The sequence below is a fragment of the Chiloscyllium plagiosum genome, unplaced genomic scaffold (assembly GCF_037043375.1).
Source record: "Chiloscyllium plagiosum isolate Xiang-an unplaced genomic scaffold, Cpla_swu_hap1 HiC_scaffold_30, whole genome shotgun sequence".
NCBI classification, from domain to species: Eukaryota; Metazoa; Chordata; class Chondrichthyes; order Orectolobiformes; family Hemiscylliidae; genus Chiloscyllium; species Chiloscyllium plagiosum.
Genome location: NW_028270168.1, coordinates 12,462,819 through 12,482,556, shown reverse-complemented (window position 1 = coordinate 12,482,556; position 19,738 = coordinate 12,462,819). Strand labels below are relative to the sequence as shown.

Genomic DNA, 19,738 nt, shown 5'->3' with positions numbered 1-19,738 from the left:
CTCTCTTTTTTAAAGAAAACTTTGCAATTAGCTTCTTCATTTTGATTTAGTTATCCAAATTTTTAATTGATATTTGACATAATTGTGGACTGAATGAAATAAAAATATTTGTTGCGATCAACTAAGGAATTCTTTTTTTAAAATGGGTCAAATTATTCTTCCTCAGAGTTATAGTTACAGAATTATTCAGTCATAGAGCATGGAAACAGACGCTTTGGTCCAACTCCTCCGTGCCAACCAGATGTTCCAATCTGATCTACTCCCCTTTGCCAGCATTTGGCCTGTATCCCTCTAAACTATTCCTATTCATGTGCCAATCCAGATGCCTTTTAAGTGTTGTAATTGTACCATCTGGTTGCCCTTGTAGGGATGCAACTGCGTAGTGACCTGAAATGAAAGTGGGAAAGATGTAGACCATAAGACCATAAGACATTGGAGCAGAAATTAGGCCATTCAGTCCAAGAAGTCTGTTCCGCCATTCAATCATGGCTGATACGTTTCTCAACACCATTCTCCCACTTCCTCCCTGTAACCCTCGATATGCAAGAACCCATCTATCCAAGTCTTAAATATATTCAATGACCGAACATCTGCTGCCTTCTGTGGCAATGAACTCCATAGGTTCGCCACTCTCTGACTGAAGAAGTTTCTCCTTATTTCTGTTCTAAAGGTCTTCCCTTTACTCTAAGTCTGTGCCCCTGGGTCCTAGGCTCTTCTACCAACGGAAGCATCATCCCAACATCTGTTCTGTCCAGGCCATTCAGTATTCTGTATGTTTCAATTAGAACCCCCCCCCCCCCCCCAATTCCATTGAGTATAGTACCAGAGTCCTCAAACGTTCCTCATATGTTAAGCTTATAAATCCTGCGACCATTCTTGTTAACCTCCTCTGAACATGATCGCAGGTCAGTCCCTCCTTCTTAAGATATGGGGCCCAAAACTGCACACAATATTCTAAATGTGGTCTGACCAGAGCATTGTAGAGCCTCAGAAGTACATCTCTGCTTTTCTATTCAAGTCCTCTCAAAATAAATGCCATCATTGCATTTGCCTTCCTTTCTAACTGACTCATCCTGCAAGTTTACCTTGACAGAATCCTGGACTAGAACTCCCAAGTCTCTTTGCACTTCAGACTTCTGAATTTTCTTCCCATTTGGAAAATAGTCCATCCCACTACTCTTCCTACCAAAGTGCATGACCTCACTTTCCCATGTAATCCATCTGCCACTTCCTTGTCCACTCTCCTAAGCTGTCGAAATCTATCTGCTACCTCCCCGCCTCCTCAAATCTACCTGTCCCTCTACCTATCTTTGTATCATCTGCAAACTTAGCCAGTATGCCCGCAGTTCCTTCATCTAGATTGTTAACATGTAAAGTGAAAAGTTGTGGTCCCAACACTGAGCTTTGCAGAAGACCACTTGTCACCGGCTGCTATCCTGAGGAGGAGCCTTTTATCCCCACTCTCTGTTTTCTGCCAGAGAGCCAGCTTCTTTCCATGCTAGCCTCTAACGCCATGGGCTCTTATTTTACTCAGTAGCCTCCTGTGTGGCACCTTGTCAAAGTCCAGGTTGATAACAGGCTATCCTTGGTCTAACCTGCTCATCACTTCCTCAAAGAATTCTAGAAGATTTGTCAGTCATGACCTCCCTTTGATGAAACCATGCTGACTTAGCCTTATTTTACCATACACTTCCCCAAATATTTAGAAATCTCATCCTTTACAATGGATTCCAGGATCTTACCCATGACCAAGGTTAGGCTAATTGATCTGTAATTTTCCCTTTGCCTTAGTCCCTTGTTAAACAGGGGTGTCATGTTAGCAATTTTGCAGTCATCTGAGACCCTTCCTGATTCTAGCAATTCCTGAAAGATCACCACTAAGGCCTCCACTATCTCTTCAGCTATCTCCTTTTGAACTCTGGGGTTTAGCCCATCTGGTCAAGGTGATTTATCCACCTTCAGGCCATTCATTTTTTCTAGCACTTTCTCCTTGGTGATGGCCACCATACTCAGCTCTTCCCCCTCAATCTGTTAAATCTTTGGGATCTTACTTGTGTCTTCCATCGTGAAGACTGAGGTGAAGTAATTATTCAGTTCCTGAGCCATTTTCTTGTTCCCCATAATTATCTCTCTTGCGTCTTTTTCCAGCTGCCCAATGACATTTGCCTCTCTTTTGCATTTTATATATCTAAAGAAACTCTTATAGTCTTCTTTTATATTACTGGCTAGCTTACCCTGATATTTAATCTTCTCCCTCCTTGTTTCTTTTTTTGTTGCCTTCTGTTGGTCTTTGTAATCTTCCCAATCCTTTGGTTTCCCCCTGTCCTTTGCCACATTATATGCTTTCTCTTTTGCTTTCATGTTATCCTTTACTTCCCCAGTCAGCCATGGTTGCCTGATCCTCGCTGTACCATGCTTCTCTTTCCTCGGGATGAATCTCTGCTGGATCTCCTGAACTACTCCCAGAAACTCCTGCCATTGCTGTTCTATTGTCTTTCCTGCTAGACTCCTCTCCCAATCAATTCTACCTAGCTCTTCCCTCATGTCTCTGTAGTTGCCTTTATTTAGCTGTAATAGCGTTACCTCTGATTCTGTTTTCTACTTCTCAAACTAGAGTAAATTCAGTCAAATTATGATCACTGCCCTCCTAAGAGTTGCTACACTTTAAGCTCCCTTATCAAGCCTGCCTCATTACACTACACTAAATCCAGTATTGCCAGTTGATATGGGGCAGAATTGCTCTTAGAAAGCTGTCATGGACACAACAGACCAAATGGTGATTTATATTATAAGAATTCTGTGATTCAATGACATTGAACTGCTTAAAGAACCACAGGTGTATCAAACTCTATGATTTCCTTCAAGGTATCATTAAAAAGTGAAACTTCGTAAGTATCCAATTAAAATAACATCAATCACTTCAACGTCCTTGTTGTTAAATTTATGTACAACATTACTGTTTCCAAAGTGGTGGTCCTTCAGTCATCCTGTATCAAACGTTTTGTCAAAATTTTGTCTCTAATGAAGGCAAGTTGCTTTTAAATGGCATATTTAAACAATGCAAGCCTTCCAGAGAAAAACACATGATAGGTCATCACATTGGTGAATTAAAATTAGAAGTGGGCTTTATTGTCATGTATACTCAAGTACAGAAATACAGGAGCACAGTAAAAAGTGCACAAAGTCACCACTCACAAAAAACAATCATCTCAGATACAAAAACCAGAAATTTTTTAAAAAACGCATAAATACGAAAAACAAACAGAAGCAAGAAGAAAAGGAAAGCGTTCCAAATCTAAAAGTCTCATTTCTATGAGGTAACCTTATCTCTGTATGGTAAGTGGGCCTCCCTCCCCAAAGCTTCAAGTCTGAGTGCCACCACAAGTTTTTGGAAATTGTTCCTGCTGCTGCTGCAGGCCCTCAGAGCCCGCTCTCGCTGCCGCCACAGGTGAGTAATTATTCTGATTGGTGATTTAGTATTTTTCAGGTTCGTGTATTTCAGACATTTATAATTAGTGTTCACTCTGCTAATATGAATTTATAGTTGCCACATACCTGGAAAGACCACTTGAATCAACTTGGTTAACTTGCTTATTATCCGCAGGACTACATCCTCACCAAGTTTCTCATCAGCAACATGAGGAGTGTCATCACTGTATGTTATATGAAGAGCAAAGGAATGAATTTCTTGAACTGCAACCACACATTTCTTTGATTTGTGCAAGGAATTATAATTACAACAACAGGTGAGCTTAATCTCCTACTGCTCAACAACATTGCCGGAGGAAATTTTGAGCAAGCTCATGATGTACTCTAAGATTGAAAGTGGAAGAGGTAGAAATTTGCTACAATAGTCCCTTCACAAAATTCTAAGAAATCACAGGCACTATCGTAAGGCACTCATGACTCCTTGCAAAATAAGCCTGAACAGAACTGGAAAGCAACAACGTGTACATTGAACTCGATTAGACAAAGTAGTCTGCGTCATTCATATTATTATTATTATTATATATTACATAATTAAATATTATTCATGTTATTAAAAAGAATATAAAGATAGTGGAGAGGATGCAATAAACAAGAGATAAGATTATACTTACAGCTGTATAGGGTGGAATTCTTCAGTGTTGAGCCAGAATATTAGGTATATTCAAGGCTGAGATGGAGATTTTTAATCAGTAAAGGAATCAAGGGTTATGGGGAAAATACAGTAAAGTTGAAGATTATCAGATCAGCCATGATCTCATTGAATGGTGGAGCAGACTCAATGGGCTGAATGGCCTGCTTGTGCTTGTATGTCTTATAGTCTTATCACAAGTGATTAAAATCATAAAGTGGTTTGATAAAGAAGATCAAAAATATGTTTAAAAAAAATAATGAAAGCCTGTAGCATCTGAAGCAAAACAAAACTAACATTTCAAGTCTGTGATATTTCAAGAGAACTGGAAATAGAAATGCAAGTATTTTTGTATTTCCAACTCACAACTGCTGAGGGTGGTTGAAGACTCGAATATCAAACATTTTAGGAGAAGCTATGAGCATACAATTGTGAAATAATTTTGACGGATATGCTGATAGAATGAGATGGAGAGAGCAGAGGTGGTTTGACTGGAGCAGGGAAAATTATGATGTAAATATGCTTTTCTACTGTAGATAATGTAATTCCCACCACAGCTACAATCTAAAAGGGATGCATGACTCTGTAAAACAGCCCAATGAAATAGGAATTCTGTCATGTATTGATGACCACAAGAGCTATCAGAAAAATATTTTGTGCTTTATTGATTATTGGAGCCATCACTTTAAACTCCAGTTGATTAGTGGAACAGAGTGTATTAGATGAATCTAAGGTAATTGATAGATGAATAGATTCTGCATTCAGAACATGATACAGCCCAACAAAAGAACAGATTATTGGGCACAACAATATAAAAAGGAATAAACAGGTTAAATAAACACTTAAAAAAAAAGCTTTCCAACAGGTGACAGGAGCCTTTAAAACATTACATTCTGAGTGTTGAGGCAAGACTTTTCACGTTCATGCACTCCATTCAAGTACTATTAATACACTCCTGAGCAAAGTCTTCCTGCAAATGTTGACATAGTCCCACTGAGTTCCCCTGTTAGATTGTTCATACTAACATTTGCATAATCATTTCTTATTAAACAACATCTACCAGGAAATACAGAAATCTGAAGTGATCAGTGGCCTCCTGATATATCCTCATTGTCTTGCTTGGGTACAGAGATCAATGAAGCATAACATTCAATTTTTGAGGTGGAGAAAACCAGGAGAGGTACAATTCATATTTCCTCCTGACGGCTTGTCTGTGGGACCACATGGTTTCTGCAGCAGTGGATCCAGCAGCATCTGGTTAACGGTCCCCTCAACTAAATTTCACCCTACTTTTGCCACCCATGTTCAAAAACCTATGCATTAATATTGTATCTAACCATCCTCATGTCATTAGCCGCATCAGCTGTTTAAAGAAAGTCCTGGCAGACAATTGGAGATATAATAATTTCCACAGTTACAATACACTTTACAGAAAGGCACTCGTTATAAGTGCAGAAAGCTTTTCCACGAAAGTTTCGATCACCCACTCATCTAGAAGATAGAACATCGAACAGTACAGCACAGTACAGGCCCTTCAACCCTCAATGTTGTTCTGGCCTTCTATCCTACTGTAAGATCAGACTAACCTACATACCCTTCATTGTACTATCTTCCAAATGCCTTGCTAAAATCCATGTACATCACATCAACTGTGCCTATCCAAGAGTCACTTAAATGTCCCTATGTATCTGATACTATTACCACTCTGGCAGTGCATTACACGCACCCACCACTCTCTGTGTAAAGAACCTACGTCTGACATTTCCCCTAAATCTTCCTCCAATCACCTTAAAATTATGCCCCCTCATGATAGATATTTCCGTCATGGGAAAAAGTCTCTGTCAATCCACTCTATCTATGCCTCTCAACAATGTGTACACCTCTATTAAGTCACCTCTCATCCTTCATCGCTCCAGTGAGAAAAGTCCTAGCTCCCTCAACCTTTCTTCATAAGACATGCCCTCCAGTCCAGGCAGAATCCTGGTAAATCTCTTCTGCACCCTCTCTAAAGCTTCCATATCTTTCTTATAATGAGGTGACCAGAACTGAACACAATATTCCAAGTGGGTTCTAACCAGGGCTTTACAGAGCTGCAGCATAACCTAGCAGCTCTTAAACTCAAAACCCTGCTAATGAAAGCCAACACATCATTTGTCTTCTTAACAACCCTATCAACTTGATTGGCAACTTTGAGGGATCTATGGACATGGACCCCAAGATCCCTCTGTTTCTCCACAATGCCAAGAATCCTGATTTTAACCCTGTATTCTGCATTCAAATTCCACCTTCCAAAGTGAATCACTTCACACTTTTCCAGGTTAAATTCCATCTGCCACTTCTCAGCCCAGTTCTGCATCCAGTCAATGTCCCGTTGCAACCTACAACAGCTCTCCACACTATCCATAACTCCACCAACGTTTGTGTCATCGGCAAATTTACTAACCCACCTTTCCACTTCCTCATCCAAGTCATGTATAAAAATTACAAAGAGCAGAGGTCCCAGAACCAATCCCTGCAGAACACCACTGGTCACTGAGCTCCAGGTTGAATACTTTCCATCTACTACCATCCTCTGTCTTCTATGAGCCAGCCAATTCTGTATCCAGATAGTCAGATTTCCCTGTATCCCATGCCTCCTTACTTTCTGAATGAACCTATCATGAGAAACCTTACCAAATGCCTTGCTAAAATCCATGTACATCACATCATCTGCTCTACCTTCACCAACGTGTTTTGTGACATCCTCAAAGAATTCAGTAAGGTCTGTGAGGCATGATCTGCCCTGCTCAAAGCCATGCTGACTATCTCTAATCAAACTATGGTTTTCCAAGTCATCATAAATCCTGTTTCTCAGAATACTCTCCAATACTTTGCCCACCACTGACTTAAGACTGACTGGTCTGTAATTCCCAGGATTATCCCTATTCCCTTTCTTGAACAAAGGAATAACATTTGCCACCCTCCAATCACCTGGCATTACACCAGAGGATAGTGAGGGTGCAAAGGCGCAGCATCTCTCCCCTTGCTTCCTGCAGTAATCGAGGGTATATCCCATCTGGGAGAAAGTGAGGATTGCAGATGCTGGAGATCAGAGTCAAACGTTGCAGCGTGGGAAAAGCAGAGCCAGTCAGGCAGCATCCGAGGAGCAGGTCTGTCAACATTTCAAGCATAAGCTCTTCATCAGGGGTGTGTGGGGAAGGGGGCTGAGAGATAAATGGAAGGGGATGGGGCTGTGGAGAAGGTAGCTAGTAATGCGATAGGTGGATGAAGGTAGAGGGTGATGGTGATAGATCGGAGTGAGGTTGGAGCAGATAGGTAGGAAGCAAGATGGACAGGTAGGAAAGTTCAAGGGGGTGGTGCTGAGTTGGATTTGGCATAAGGTAGGAGAAGGGAAGCTGAGGAAACTGGTGAAAGTGACACTGGGTCTGTGTGGTTGGAGAGTCCCAACGTGGATATGACGTGCTCACCTAAGTGTAAAATACCTTAGGGTTTTTCTTAATCCTACCCACTAAAACTTTTTCATGCCCCCTTCTAGCTCTCCTAGGTCCATTCTTCATTTCCTTTCTGGCTACCTTGTAACCCTCTAAAGCCCTGCCTGATCCTTACCTCCTCAACCTTAAGTAAGCTTCCTTCTTCCTCTTCACTAGATGTTCCACATCCCTTGTCACCCAAAGTTCTCTCAACCTATGATCTCTTCTTTGCCTCAGTGGGACAAATCTGTCCAGCACTATCAGCAAGTGCTTCTGAAACAACCTCCACATTTCTGTCATGCATTTCCCTGAGAAAACCTGTTCCCAATTTAGGTGCCCCAGTTCCTGCCTAATTGCATTGTAATTCCCCCACCACCAATTAAATACTTTCTCATACCATCTGCCCCTATCCCTCTCCATGAGTATAGTAGAGATCAGAGAGTTGTGATCAGTACCACTGAAATGCTCTCCCACCAAGAGATCTGACATCTGGCATGGTTCGTTGTCAAGGACCAAATCCAATATGGCCTCCCCTGTAGTTAGCCTATCCACATATTGAGTCAGAAACACCTGACAAAAACTGCTCCATCCTAACTATTTGAACTAAGTTCTAATCAATATTAGGGAAGATAAAGTTACCCATTACAGCAGTCCTGTTACTTCCGCACCTTTCCAAAATCTGCCTCCGAATCTGTTCCTCCGGGGCGGGGAGGGGGGGGCGGGAGGTATGGGGCAGTGGGTGCTGTGCATAACTCCCTATAAAGTGACTGCTCCTTTCCTGTTTCTGACTTCCCCCACACTGACTCTGTACATAAATCCTCATCGATGACCTCCCTTTCTGCAGGTGTGATAGTATTCCGATTAGTAATGCCATTCCTCTACCTTTTTTACCTCCCCCTACATTACTTTTGAAACATCTGAACCCTGGAACATCCAACAACCATTCATGCCCCTGTGATATCCATGTCTCCATAATGGCTACAGCATCATAGTTCTAAGTACTGATACATGCTCTTGAGTTCGTCACCCTTATTCCTGATACTTCTTGTGTGAAAATAGACACACTTCTACTTATCATACTGACTGCACCTTTGTAAGTGCCTATCCATCCTGACAGACTCTCTGCATGCTGTATCGGGCTGTTCACTACCTATTCAGATCTGTAACTCAGGTTCCCACCCCCTGTCAATCTCGTTTAAACCCTCCTTAAGAGCTCTCGCAAGCCTCCCGCCCAGGATATTGGTGCCCCTCCCGTTCAGGTGCAACCCATCCTTCTTGTACAGGTCCCACCTTCCCCAGAAGGTATTCCAAGGATCCACATATCTGAAGCCCTCCCTCCTACCCCAGCCCTGCAGTCACGTGTTCATCTGCACTCGCTCTCTATTCCTAGCGGCACTAGCCTCCGGCACCGGCACCAATCCTGAGATTACTACTCCGCTCGTCCTGACTTCTAGATTCCAACCTAACTCTCTATATTCTCTTTTCAGGTCCTCCTCCCTTTCCTTACCTATGTCACTGGTATCAATGTGCACCATGACTTTTGGCTGCAGTGCCATCCCTTATGAATCCTGTGAACTCAGTCTGAGACATACCTGACCCTGACACCCAGGAAGCAACATACCATCTGGGAGTCTCACTCATGGCCACAGAATCGTCTGTCTGTTCCTCACATAATTGAATGTCCTATTACTAGCACTCTCCTATTCTCCCCTCTTTCCTTCTGAGCCACAAAGACAGGCTCAATGCCAAAACCTGGCTGCTGTGGCTTTCCCCTGGTAGGCTGCTCGCCCAACAATACTCAAAATGGTATACAGTAATTGCCTCTTAACCACAGGGGATACATTCCAGGACCTACTGCGGAAGTCAAAAACTGCGGATAGAAGCTAACCCATTCATTTAAATGGGAAATTTACCTTCCCGGTAGCCCCCGGTCCATGTTTCTGGAATGTTCCGTGTAATATGCTTGGGCTGTGGTAAACCGCAGGTAAGTGAAACTGCGGAAATCGATTCCGTTGATACGGCCGTCACTCTGTACTTATTATTGAGGGAAACAGCCCTAGGAGTCCCTGCACTTCTGCATATTTCCTTTTCCTTTCCCTCTCCTGACGGTCACCCAGCTACCTTTATCCCATAAATTAGATGTGACTACCTCTCTTTAACTCCTCTCTATCACCCCCTCAGCCTCCCGAATGATCCAAAGTTCATCCAGCTCTAGCGCCAGTTCTCTAATGCAGTCTGTGAGGAGCTGGATTTAGGCGCACTTCTCCCAGGTGAAGTCAGCAGGAACACAGTGGTGACTCTTACCTCCCACATCCTGCAAGAGGAGAATGCTACTGCCCAAGCTTCCATCCCTTCTGCTCTAAAGAGATTGAATACATGAAAAAAAGGCCTTATCTTATCTACTTATGGTGTAGGATACTTCCAAGGCATCCTTCACTACCTTCTTTACACAGTTATTTATCATGTACATTGACAGTGAGTGTTTCCAAAACCTATTCAATTATGGAAGCATCAGCCTACCCAAATTTAACCCTTTGAGGCTTTTCCAATAAGGCTGATGGATGACCATGTTGTCCACATCTTCAGTTACCTTGGTCTGAAAATCTACAATTCCTTCTTTGCATCTCTCCCCTCCCTTTCCTCCTTTGAGATGCTTCATGAAACCTACCTCTTTGACTAAGAGTTGGGCAGTCTGTCCTAACAGTGTCTCCTGTGGCATGGTGTCAGATTCTGCTTCAAAAAATTGATGTGAAGCACATTGGAACATTTCATTACATTAAACAACACCAGAAAAATACACAAAGTTGTAGTTGCAACACAGTCTTGGGATTTGAGATATCTTGTTCATGGTCTATGAAAAACCTTCTATTTCAATAAAATATTTCAGTACAATTAATTTGATGTTCTTGATCATAATATTATTTACTAAAGACATTGGAATGGGATAGAGAAAGATTACCAACACAAACATTTTAAAAACATTTTCATTGTAAAAAATGTTTTAGTGAAAGAAATTTTCAAAATAAATTATATAATAAAATAACTCCTTTTAACTGACAACATTATATCAGTTCAAGGGTTACAGGGAGAAAACAGGAGAATGGGGATTCGAACCGTATCAGCCATGATTAAATGGTGGAGCAGACTTGATGGGCTGAATTTCTGCTCCTATGTCTTATGGCCTCAGCTACTACCTGGATAAGCTCATTGAGCTATTTGGAATGTTTTTACCAATTTAAGCTCTTTCAAGCCTGTTATTGCTCAACCGAAGCATTCCCATCCAGCCCCAACTTCCTCGCTGAGATGTGGCAGTGATTAAAGTGAAGTAGTCCAGCTGGTAAGGGAGTGAGCAAACTGAGCTCAGTGATTCACTGCAGGTCTCCTTAAACACAGTAGCAAGTGAATTACCGAGAATCTCATTTCTTCAGGACTTGAGTTTTAAGTGATCTTAGTTAGTACATCAATAATTTGAGAGGTCAGGATGAAATCCTTTAAACTCGACGTAATCGACCTTCTTTGGTGCTTTGACCTTGCAAGTACCTTGTAATGTGTAGCCTACCCTGGCCTGGAAAAATGTGTGGCATGTTTTACACAAAACCATTAATAAGAAAGTAATACAAGAATTTTTTCAGCAATGTTATAAACATTTGATCCATCAACTACAGTCCCTTCATGATAGAAGAGAGGGATATTTACCCAGTTCAGGAGTCTCGAACCAAGGGCCATTATCTCTGAATAAGGGGACAGCTGTAGGATAGAGGTGAAGAGAAATTTCAGAGGATGGTAAACCTTTAAACTAGGGAGCTATAGACACTCAGTCATTGGGAGTGCTGAAGATGGATTAAGAGGTAATGTGGGAACTCAAGGAGAAGATGAGACAGATGGTGCTGAATGGTTTACATCTGCCCCAATTCTGATGATCTTTATTTGCTGGGAAAATATATCATGGGTTAAAGAAACCCTAACCATGTCTTCTGAAACAATCAAAGAGCTAACATGAATGTTAATTGTTTATCAAAGTCTAATAGTCTAGTTAACTGTTTTTTACTATGGGTATTGTCTGTCCCTTTCATGTCTCTCCTTTATGACTGTGAATCTGTGATTCTCTATCTCTCTATACATCTATGATTCTCTCTGTCTTTCAGTCCTTGAATGTATCTGTGATCTCTGTGACTGTGCATCTGAAGCTCGCTCTCTCTGTCTCAGTCCATGTACAGATGTGATCTCTCTCTCTCTCTCTCCATATTATCTGTGATTCTGTGGAATGAATTTCCTGAGAAAATGGTGGATATGGGTACAATTGCAATGTTTAAGACATTTGAATAGATATATGAATAGGAAAGGTTTGGAGGAATATGGGCCAGGAACAGGTAGGTGGGACTAGTTCAGTTCGGGAATATGTTCAGCATGGAATAGTTGGACCGAAGGATCTGTTTCCGTGCTGTATGACTATGTTTATTACTGATCATGTGACCTATAGCTGGCATTATCATGATAGAAACTTAAACTACTCTTCTCCCTATACAAAACAGCAACCTTTGGTCCCTATTAGGACAATCTTAATTGATTTATTTTGCAATCTATTTGCTATCTTTTGATTTTCACTGCAAGTTCCAAACATTTACCCAGTCCAAAGAATGAAGTCTGGCTTAGGGTGAAAGGTTTTCATTTTATGAAGTGTCAGATTGATGAGGTCCCAATTGGAGTCACATAGGTAGCTGCCCCACTTCCCTGGGTTTAGTACAGGTTTCGAAGATGAAGGACACACAGTGTTTGGGTTCATTGTCACTTTATAATCAGGGTCCCAGTGAAGATCTGTGATGTGCCAAAAGTGACCTGGCAAAAATAAACATTTAGATATTTTTAATTAACCTGTTCAGACATGTTATGACACCAATCTAAGGCAGGTGGTACTATCCCACACCATCTGCACCAGACGTTGGAATACCACCACCGTGCCTTAAGACCCAAAGACAAACAATTCCACCAGATTAAAATGCACTTTATGCTTTCTCATCCCATGGTCTATCTAAACTGCAGCAGCTACAAAACAGACCTAATCTACACATTTTGTCACAGTTTGCATATTTAAACATTTTCCAATTAAAGTGAAACTAATGTCATCTTTTAAAGGCGGAGAAGTTCTTTTATCCAAATCCTTTTCAATTACTGATCCATGGGACTTTCTGAGGAGTGGCAACCTCATGCAGAGTGGGGCCGGGTCCGGACTGACCTGGCTAGTGGGGTGCAATCTCTCAGATCAGTTGAGTCAGTTGTGGCAGTGGGTGGTGGGTTGTTGAGAGTTTTGGGAGGGCTGGGGGATAGGGGTCAGATTCTATAGGAGGCAGGGCAGTAGGGACAAGTCCGGCCTTGTTCATGCTTGTCTTAAAAGGGAGCCCTCTTAGTTTTAACTTTAACCTTCAGTCTAATATCCCCCAGAAGAGGAAACATTCTCCTGCTATCCACTCTATTGAGTCCCTTTAGGATCTTTTATGTTTTAGTAAGATCATCTCTCTTTCTTCTAATCGCCAATGAATACAGGCACAAACAGTTCACCTTTCTTCATAAAATAAGCCCCTCATTCCAGGAAGGAGTTGAGTGAACCTTCTCTCATAATTACATAATTTTACAAATAAGGAGACCAAAACTATACAAAATATCCTCCAGATGGGATCTGACTAAGATCTTATACTGCTGCAGTAAGACTTCCCTATTATATTCCAATTTCCTTGCAATAAACACCAACTATTTCTCCTCCTGATCACTTGCTGTACCTGTATGCTAATGGTTGTATTAGGTAAGGTTCTGAAAAAATTAATGTGGGAGACTGCGTTAGACTCCACCCAATATGATGATATGATAGTCTGGGGTGGGAAAATGGAGATAATAGCTTTGGGCATGAAAGGGGATAAAAGTGTCACCTGTCTCCCAATAGTCTTAGCAACAATGTCTAGCTAGCAAATGTAACTTGTACCTAATTGAAATCAATAAACTGCAAGTGTTAAAATAAGAACCACTTCTTGTTAGGACTCTGAGATAACTGCACAGAGGCAGATATCCTGTCACAAAGTCAGCCTTTATTTACTTGGGCATAGTATGCTGACTGTAGCCAGCCAGCTCAGAGTCAGTACCCTCAATGGAGGAGATTCTAAATCCCCTGCTTATATATTTTTTTACCCATGGTGTATGTGTGTAGGTGTGAGACACAGTGAGAGACACAAGGTGCACAAATCGTTATTCAATTTCCACCACCAGGAAGATAGGAAAACACCCGAGTGGCCAGTGACAAGCACTGCCCTTCACATCAAAGGGCAGTGCTGTGTGATCAAAACAGTGAAGGGGAGGGGAGGGACTAAATCAAAATAGAGTTGGAGGGAGAAATAATGCACTCCACTCCCTGCGGCACCCACCTCTCCCTGAACAACTCCAGGGTGTTGGTCGACACCGCGTGCTCCTTCTCCAAGGACACCCGGGCTCTAACGTATCCCCTGCTTATATTGGTTGGCCAGGGCATCCTGATTGACCCAGGTTAATAACGTCAATCAAGGATCTCGTAGTCAATGAGATCCACCTGGTTCCAAACACCACAGACTCACACATAGTTATCTCTCCAGTATTGTAAACTGAATAGGCTCTCAGAATCAGTCAAGGAAAGAGGAATGGTAGTAGCATCCTTCTCCCCATAAATACCAGACTCAAGTTTTGTCATCCATGTACCACAATGTTGCACTTTACCTCTGTCCTGCTGTTGGCAGATAGTTCCCTGGTATGTCAGTACCTTCACCTCTATGTGTGACCCTGAAGGTACATCAAAGGTGACACTTGAAATGAAAATCCTAATCGAGCTCTTGAATGAGATGACAACAAGCTTGTTAATGGCCTTAAGTGGCCGTTTATTAAGTTTCAGTGAGTTGCTTCTGTCACCACCTTCCAAATTTTGAGTAGCTAATCTTGCTTTAGGAAACCTGTCTGTCAAGCTACGAAATGTGTTTCAGAGATTACCTGCCTTTTGAAATAATCCAAAATTCCACCCAGGACAGGACTTAACACAACATTAAAGCTCTCTGGCAGTAGCTGATTTGCTCAAATGTGAATAATGATGACCTTTGAACTTGCAATACGGTAACTCAATTATGTGCGTATGTATGTGGGTATACTTGCAATTATAAATCAAGGCATTTAACGTAAAAGCAAAAACATAATGGTAAATATATATTGCTCACTGTTCTGGCCTCAGTCACAATAGCAACTTAGTTTCATACAACATCATTCATGAAGTTTAAACAGAGGCTGATCATTTACCATGATCAAACAGACAGTTCAGTAGTTAACCACGCACATGACATTTTCATCTCCAATTGAATTAAGTAATATAAAACTAATCAGACCTTACCTCCTTGGCTGAAAATGATCCCACAGTTAGTAACAAAGAGAAGAAAGCCCAGAAGTATCATTGTTACTGGAGCAGTGTGTGCACTGTTACTGATCACTCAATTGAATTAATGGCCAAAGTTCCAGAGTTTAAAGTTTTATTATGGCCTAAATGAAAGAACTTTGAATAACAACCAAACTCCTGTTCCAAAAGTCACATCTACCTTGTTAAACCTCAAGATAAAACATCTGCAACTCATTTCCCTTCACATATCTCCTTGTGCCAGCAGAAATTAATCTAGCTTGTCACCCAGGTTGTTTCCCACTGATTACATGCTGCACTGCCACTCAAAGCTTTACTGCTAGAGCACAACTGTAGCTCGGTGGTCACAGATTTGATTCTTTAAAAGAAAGTTATAAGTTCAAATCCCAGCCCTGACAGTTAAGCACAAAGGGTGATGCTCCATGTAGTACTGACAGAAGTGCCATAGTTCAGGTGAGGTGTTAAATCAAAATTCCATCTGTGTGCTAGGATGGGTCTAAAATACCCCATGGAATAATTTTGAAGTGAAGCATGGGACTTATCCCTCGTGCCCTGATCAAATCTAATCTTCAACAATGTCACGGACAGAGATTATCAGGTCATTTCACCTTGCCGTATTTCTTACCTAACCAGTTGCGATGGAAAGTCCACTACAAGTAGAACAGTTCTGTGAAATATTGCTCCGCAAAGACCTTGATGTCTTTGAACACAAATATTGAAAATGTCACTTATTCAAGTTTTAAAATTGAGATGTATTTTGTAAAAGCAAAGAGATAGTGGTTGAAATTTAGAAAACAACAACAGAAACATATACTAATTTAGCACTCTATAATGTAACTAAATGTCCCAAGGTGTCTCAAAGATTGTGAAATGAAATATGATACTGAGCCACGAAAGGAGATTATAGCTCTTGGAGAGAGCTTGGTCAAGGAGAGAGGAACCGGAGGTACATTCTGCATAATTCTATGCAACACACTTCTGGAAAAAAATTAAACTATTGTGAAAAAAATAAACAGCAATCAGGGAAGAGGGATGTCAGTTCTGAGGAATTATTTGAAAAGTTGTATCTATTTTTCTCGGACCATTGGAGATTTTCAAGAGGTTTTGAGTTTATAGAAAAGAATCTCCCTTTCTAGGGGGAAACAAGGAAACATTCCCTCTTTGAGTTCTGAAATCTGGAATGCTCAACTGGAAAAGGTGACAGGAACAGGTCAGAAGTGGGGATGTATGCCAATGATTGCACAATGTTCAGCACCATGTGCACCTTCTCAAATACTGAAATAGTCCATGTTCAAATGCAATAACATCTGGACAATATCCAGGCTTGGACTGACAAGTGCAAATAATATTTGTGCTATAAAAATGCCAGGCACCATCTCTAATAAGAGACAATCTAACCACTGTCTGTTCATATTCAGTGGTGCTACCATTATTGATTCCCGCACTACCAACATCTTTGTGGCTACTGTGGGATCGTGATCAAAGAACGAACAAAATCAGTGAGTGGCGAAAATAGTCTCCTTTATTCAGCAACTGCAACAGCACAAGTTTGAGGCAGCAATAGAATCCCTAAATACAGTTCTTACAAGAGCTCTTTTATACACAGTTCTTATATATATTGCTGTGGTTCTGTTCGCCGAGCTGGAAGTTTTTGTTGCAAACGTTTCGTCCCCTGTCTAGGTGACATCCTCAGTGCTTGGGAGCCTCCTGTGAAGCGCTTCTATGGTGTTTCCTCCGGCATTATAGTGGCCTGTCCCTGCCGCTTCCGGTTGTCAGTTTCAGCTGTCCACTGTAGTGGCCGGTATATTGGGTCCAGGTCGATGTGTTTGTTGATGGAGTTTGTGGATGAGTGCCATGCTTCTAGGAATTCCCTGGCTGTTCTTTGTTTCCATTGCCCTATAATGGTAGTGTTGTCCCAGTCAAATTCATGTTGCTTGTCGTCTACGTGTGTGGCTACTAGGGATAGTTGGTCGTGTCGTTTCGTGGCTAGTTGATGTTCGTGGATGCGGATCGTTAGCTGTCTTCCTGTTTGTCCTATATAGTGTTTTGTGCAGTCCTTGCATGGGATTTTGTACACTACATTAGTTTTGCTCATGCTGGGTATCGGGTCCTTCATTCTGGTGAGTTGTTGTCTGAGTGTGGCTGTTGGTTTGTGTGCTGTTATAAGTCCTAGTGGTCGCAGTAGACTGGCTGTCATTTCAGAGATGTTCTTGATGTATGGTAGTGTGGCTAGTCCTTTGGGTTGCAGCATGTCCTCGTTCCGTTGTCTTTCCCTTAGGCATCTGTTGATGAAATTGCGAGGATATCAGTTTTTGGCGAATACCTTGTATAGGTGTTCCTCTTTCTCTTTTTGCAGTTCCGGTGTGCTGCAGTGTGTTGTGGCCCTTTTGAATAGTGTCCTGATGCAACTTCGTTTGTGTGTATTGGGGTGGTTGCTTTCATAGTTCAGGACTTGGTCTGTGTGTGTGGCTTTCCTGTGTACCTTGGTGGTGAATTCTCCGTTTGGTGTTCTCTGTACCCTCACGTCTAGGAATGGGAGTTGGTTGTCCTTTTCTTCCTCTCTCGTGAATCGGATTCCTGTGAGTGTGGAGTTGATGATCCGGTGTGTATTCTCTATTTCCGTGTTTTTAATGGTTACAAAGGTGTCATCAACGTATCTGACCCAGAGTTTGGGTTGAATTTGCAGTAAGACTGTTTGTTCTAACCTTTGCATTACTGCTTCTGCTATGAGTCCCGAGATCGGTGAGCCCATGGGTGTTCCGTTGATTTGTTCGTATATCTGGTTGTTGAATGTGAAGTGTGTTGTGAGGCACAAGTCCAGTAGTTTAAGTATGCCATCTTTGTTGATGGGTTCAACGTCCTGTTGTCTTTTATGTCTGTTCAGCAGGTTGGCTATTGTTTCTCTGGCTAGGGCTTTGTCAATAGAGGTGAACAGTGCCGTTACGTCGAATGAGACCATGGTTTCTTCCTTGTCTATGTGTACATTTCTGATGATGTCCAAGAATTCCTGTGTTGATTGTATAGAACGTTGAACCCATCAACAAAGACGGCATACTTAAACTACTGGACTTGTGCCTCACAACACACTTCACATTCAACAACCAGATATACGAACAAATCAACGGAACACCCATGGGCTCACCGATCTCGGGACTCATAGCAGAAGCAGTAATGCAAAGGTTAGAACAAACAGTCTTACCACAAATTCAACCCAAACTCTGGGTCAGATACGTTGATGACACCTTTGTAATCATTAAAAACACGGAAATAGAGAAAACACACCAGATCATCAACTCCACACTCACAGGAATCCGATTCACGAGAGAGGAAGAAAAGGACAATCAACTCCCATTCCTAGACGTGAGGGTACAGAGAACACCAAACGGAGAATTCACCACCAAGGTACACAGGAAAGCCACACACACAGACCAAGTCCTGAACTATGAAAGCAACCACCCCAATACACACAAATGAAGTTGCATCAAGACACTATTCAAAAGGGCCACAACACTGCAGCACACCGGAACTGCAAAAAGAGGAAGAGGAACACCTATACAAGGTATTCGCCAAAAACGGATATCCTCGCAATTTCATCAACAGATGCCTAAGGGAAAGACAACGGAACGAGGACATGCCGCAACCCAAAGGACTAGCCACACTACCATACATCAAGAACATCTCTGAAATGACAGCCAGTCTACTGCGACCACTAGGACTTATAACAGCACACAAACCAACAGCCACACTCAGACAACAACTCACCAGAATGAAGGACCCGATACCCAGCATGAGCAAAACTAATGTAGTGTACAAAATTCCATGCAAGGACTGCACAAAACACTATATAGGACAAACAGGAAGACAGCTAACGATCTGCATCCACGAACATCAACTAGCCACGAAACGACATGACCAGCTATCCCTAGTAGCCACACACGTAGACGACAAGCAACATGAATTTGACTGGGACAACACTACCATTATAGGGCAAGCGAAACAAAGAACAGCCAGGGAATTCCTAGAAGCATGGTACTCATCCACAAACTCCATCAACAAACACATCGACCTGGACCCAATATACCGGCCACTACAGTGGACAGCTGAAATTGACAACCGGAAGCGGCAGGGACAGGCCACTATAAATGCCGGAGGAAACACCACAGAAGCGCTTCACAGGAGGCTCCCAAGCACTGAGGATGTCACCTAGACAGGGGACAAAACGTTTGCAACAAAAACTTCCAGCTCGGCGAACAGAACCACAGCAACGAGCACCCGAGCTACAAATCTTCTCACAATCTCTTACATATATTAAAATTCGATTACTATGGTGTTACACTGTTTTATATATAGCATACAAAGATTTGAAGGGCTTCTGTCCAGGGAGACTCAAAACAGGTCAAAATATGTACTAAGTGCCTGCTGCTACTTCTGATGAGATTAAGAGTGTCTGTCTGGTCTGCTTGCATAATTAAAAGGTCATGATTTGGAGGAGCTGGTATTGGACTGGGGTGGACAAAGTTAAAAATAACATAACACCAGATTATTGTCAAACAGGTTTATTTGGAAACACTAGCTTTCGGAGTGTTGCTCCTTCATCAGATGGTTATGAAGCAGGCCCATAAGACACAGAATTTACAGCAAAAGATTACAGTGTCATGTATATATGTGTGTGTATATACAAATTCTGTCTTCTGCTTCACAACCACCTGATGAAGAAGCAGCACTTCAAAAGCTAGT

General features: G+C 41.9%; 1 protein-coding gene and 1 long non-coding RNA gene across 3 annotated transcripts in view; one reads left to right on the top strand and one right to left on the bottom strand.

The window, feature by feature from the left end:
• The window catches only part of LOC122563523 (uncharacterized), a 40,712-nt gene extending 36,970 nt beyond the window's left edge, over window positions 1-3,742 (top strand). Inside the window, exon 3 of the long non-coding RNA XR_015752123.1 lies at window positions 3,605-3,742. This is a non-coding gene — a long non-coding RNA (uncharacterized LOC122563523). The remainder of the gene's footprint in view (window positions 1-3,604) is intronic.
• LOC122563518 (acid sphingomyelinase-like phosphodiesterase 3b) overlaps window positions 1-15,164 on the bottom strand; it is a 42,247-nt gene extending 27,083 nt beyond the window's left edge. For both annotated transcript variants that reach the window (XM_087976739.1, XM_043717342.2), the window contains exons 1-3: window positions 14,981-15,164; window positions 12,213-12,423; window positions 3,556-3,653 (exon numbers count right to left, since the gene is read on the bottom strand). In XM_087976739.1, coding sequence (XP_087832865.1) covers window positions 3,556-3,653; window positions 12,213-12,423; window positions 14,981-15,041 — 370 coding nt within the window. In that variant the 5' untranslated portion in view covers window positions 15,042-15,164. The remainder of the gene's footprint in view (window positions 1-3,555; window positions 3,654-12,212; window positions 12,424-14,980) is intronic.
• Between the last annotated feature and the right edge of the window lie 4,574 nt (window positions 15,165-19,738).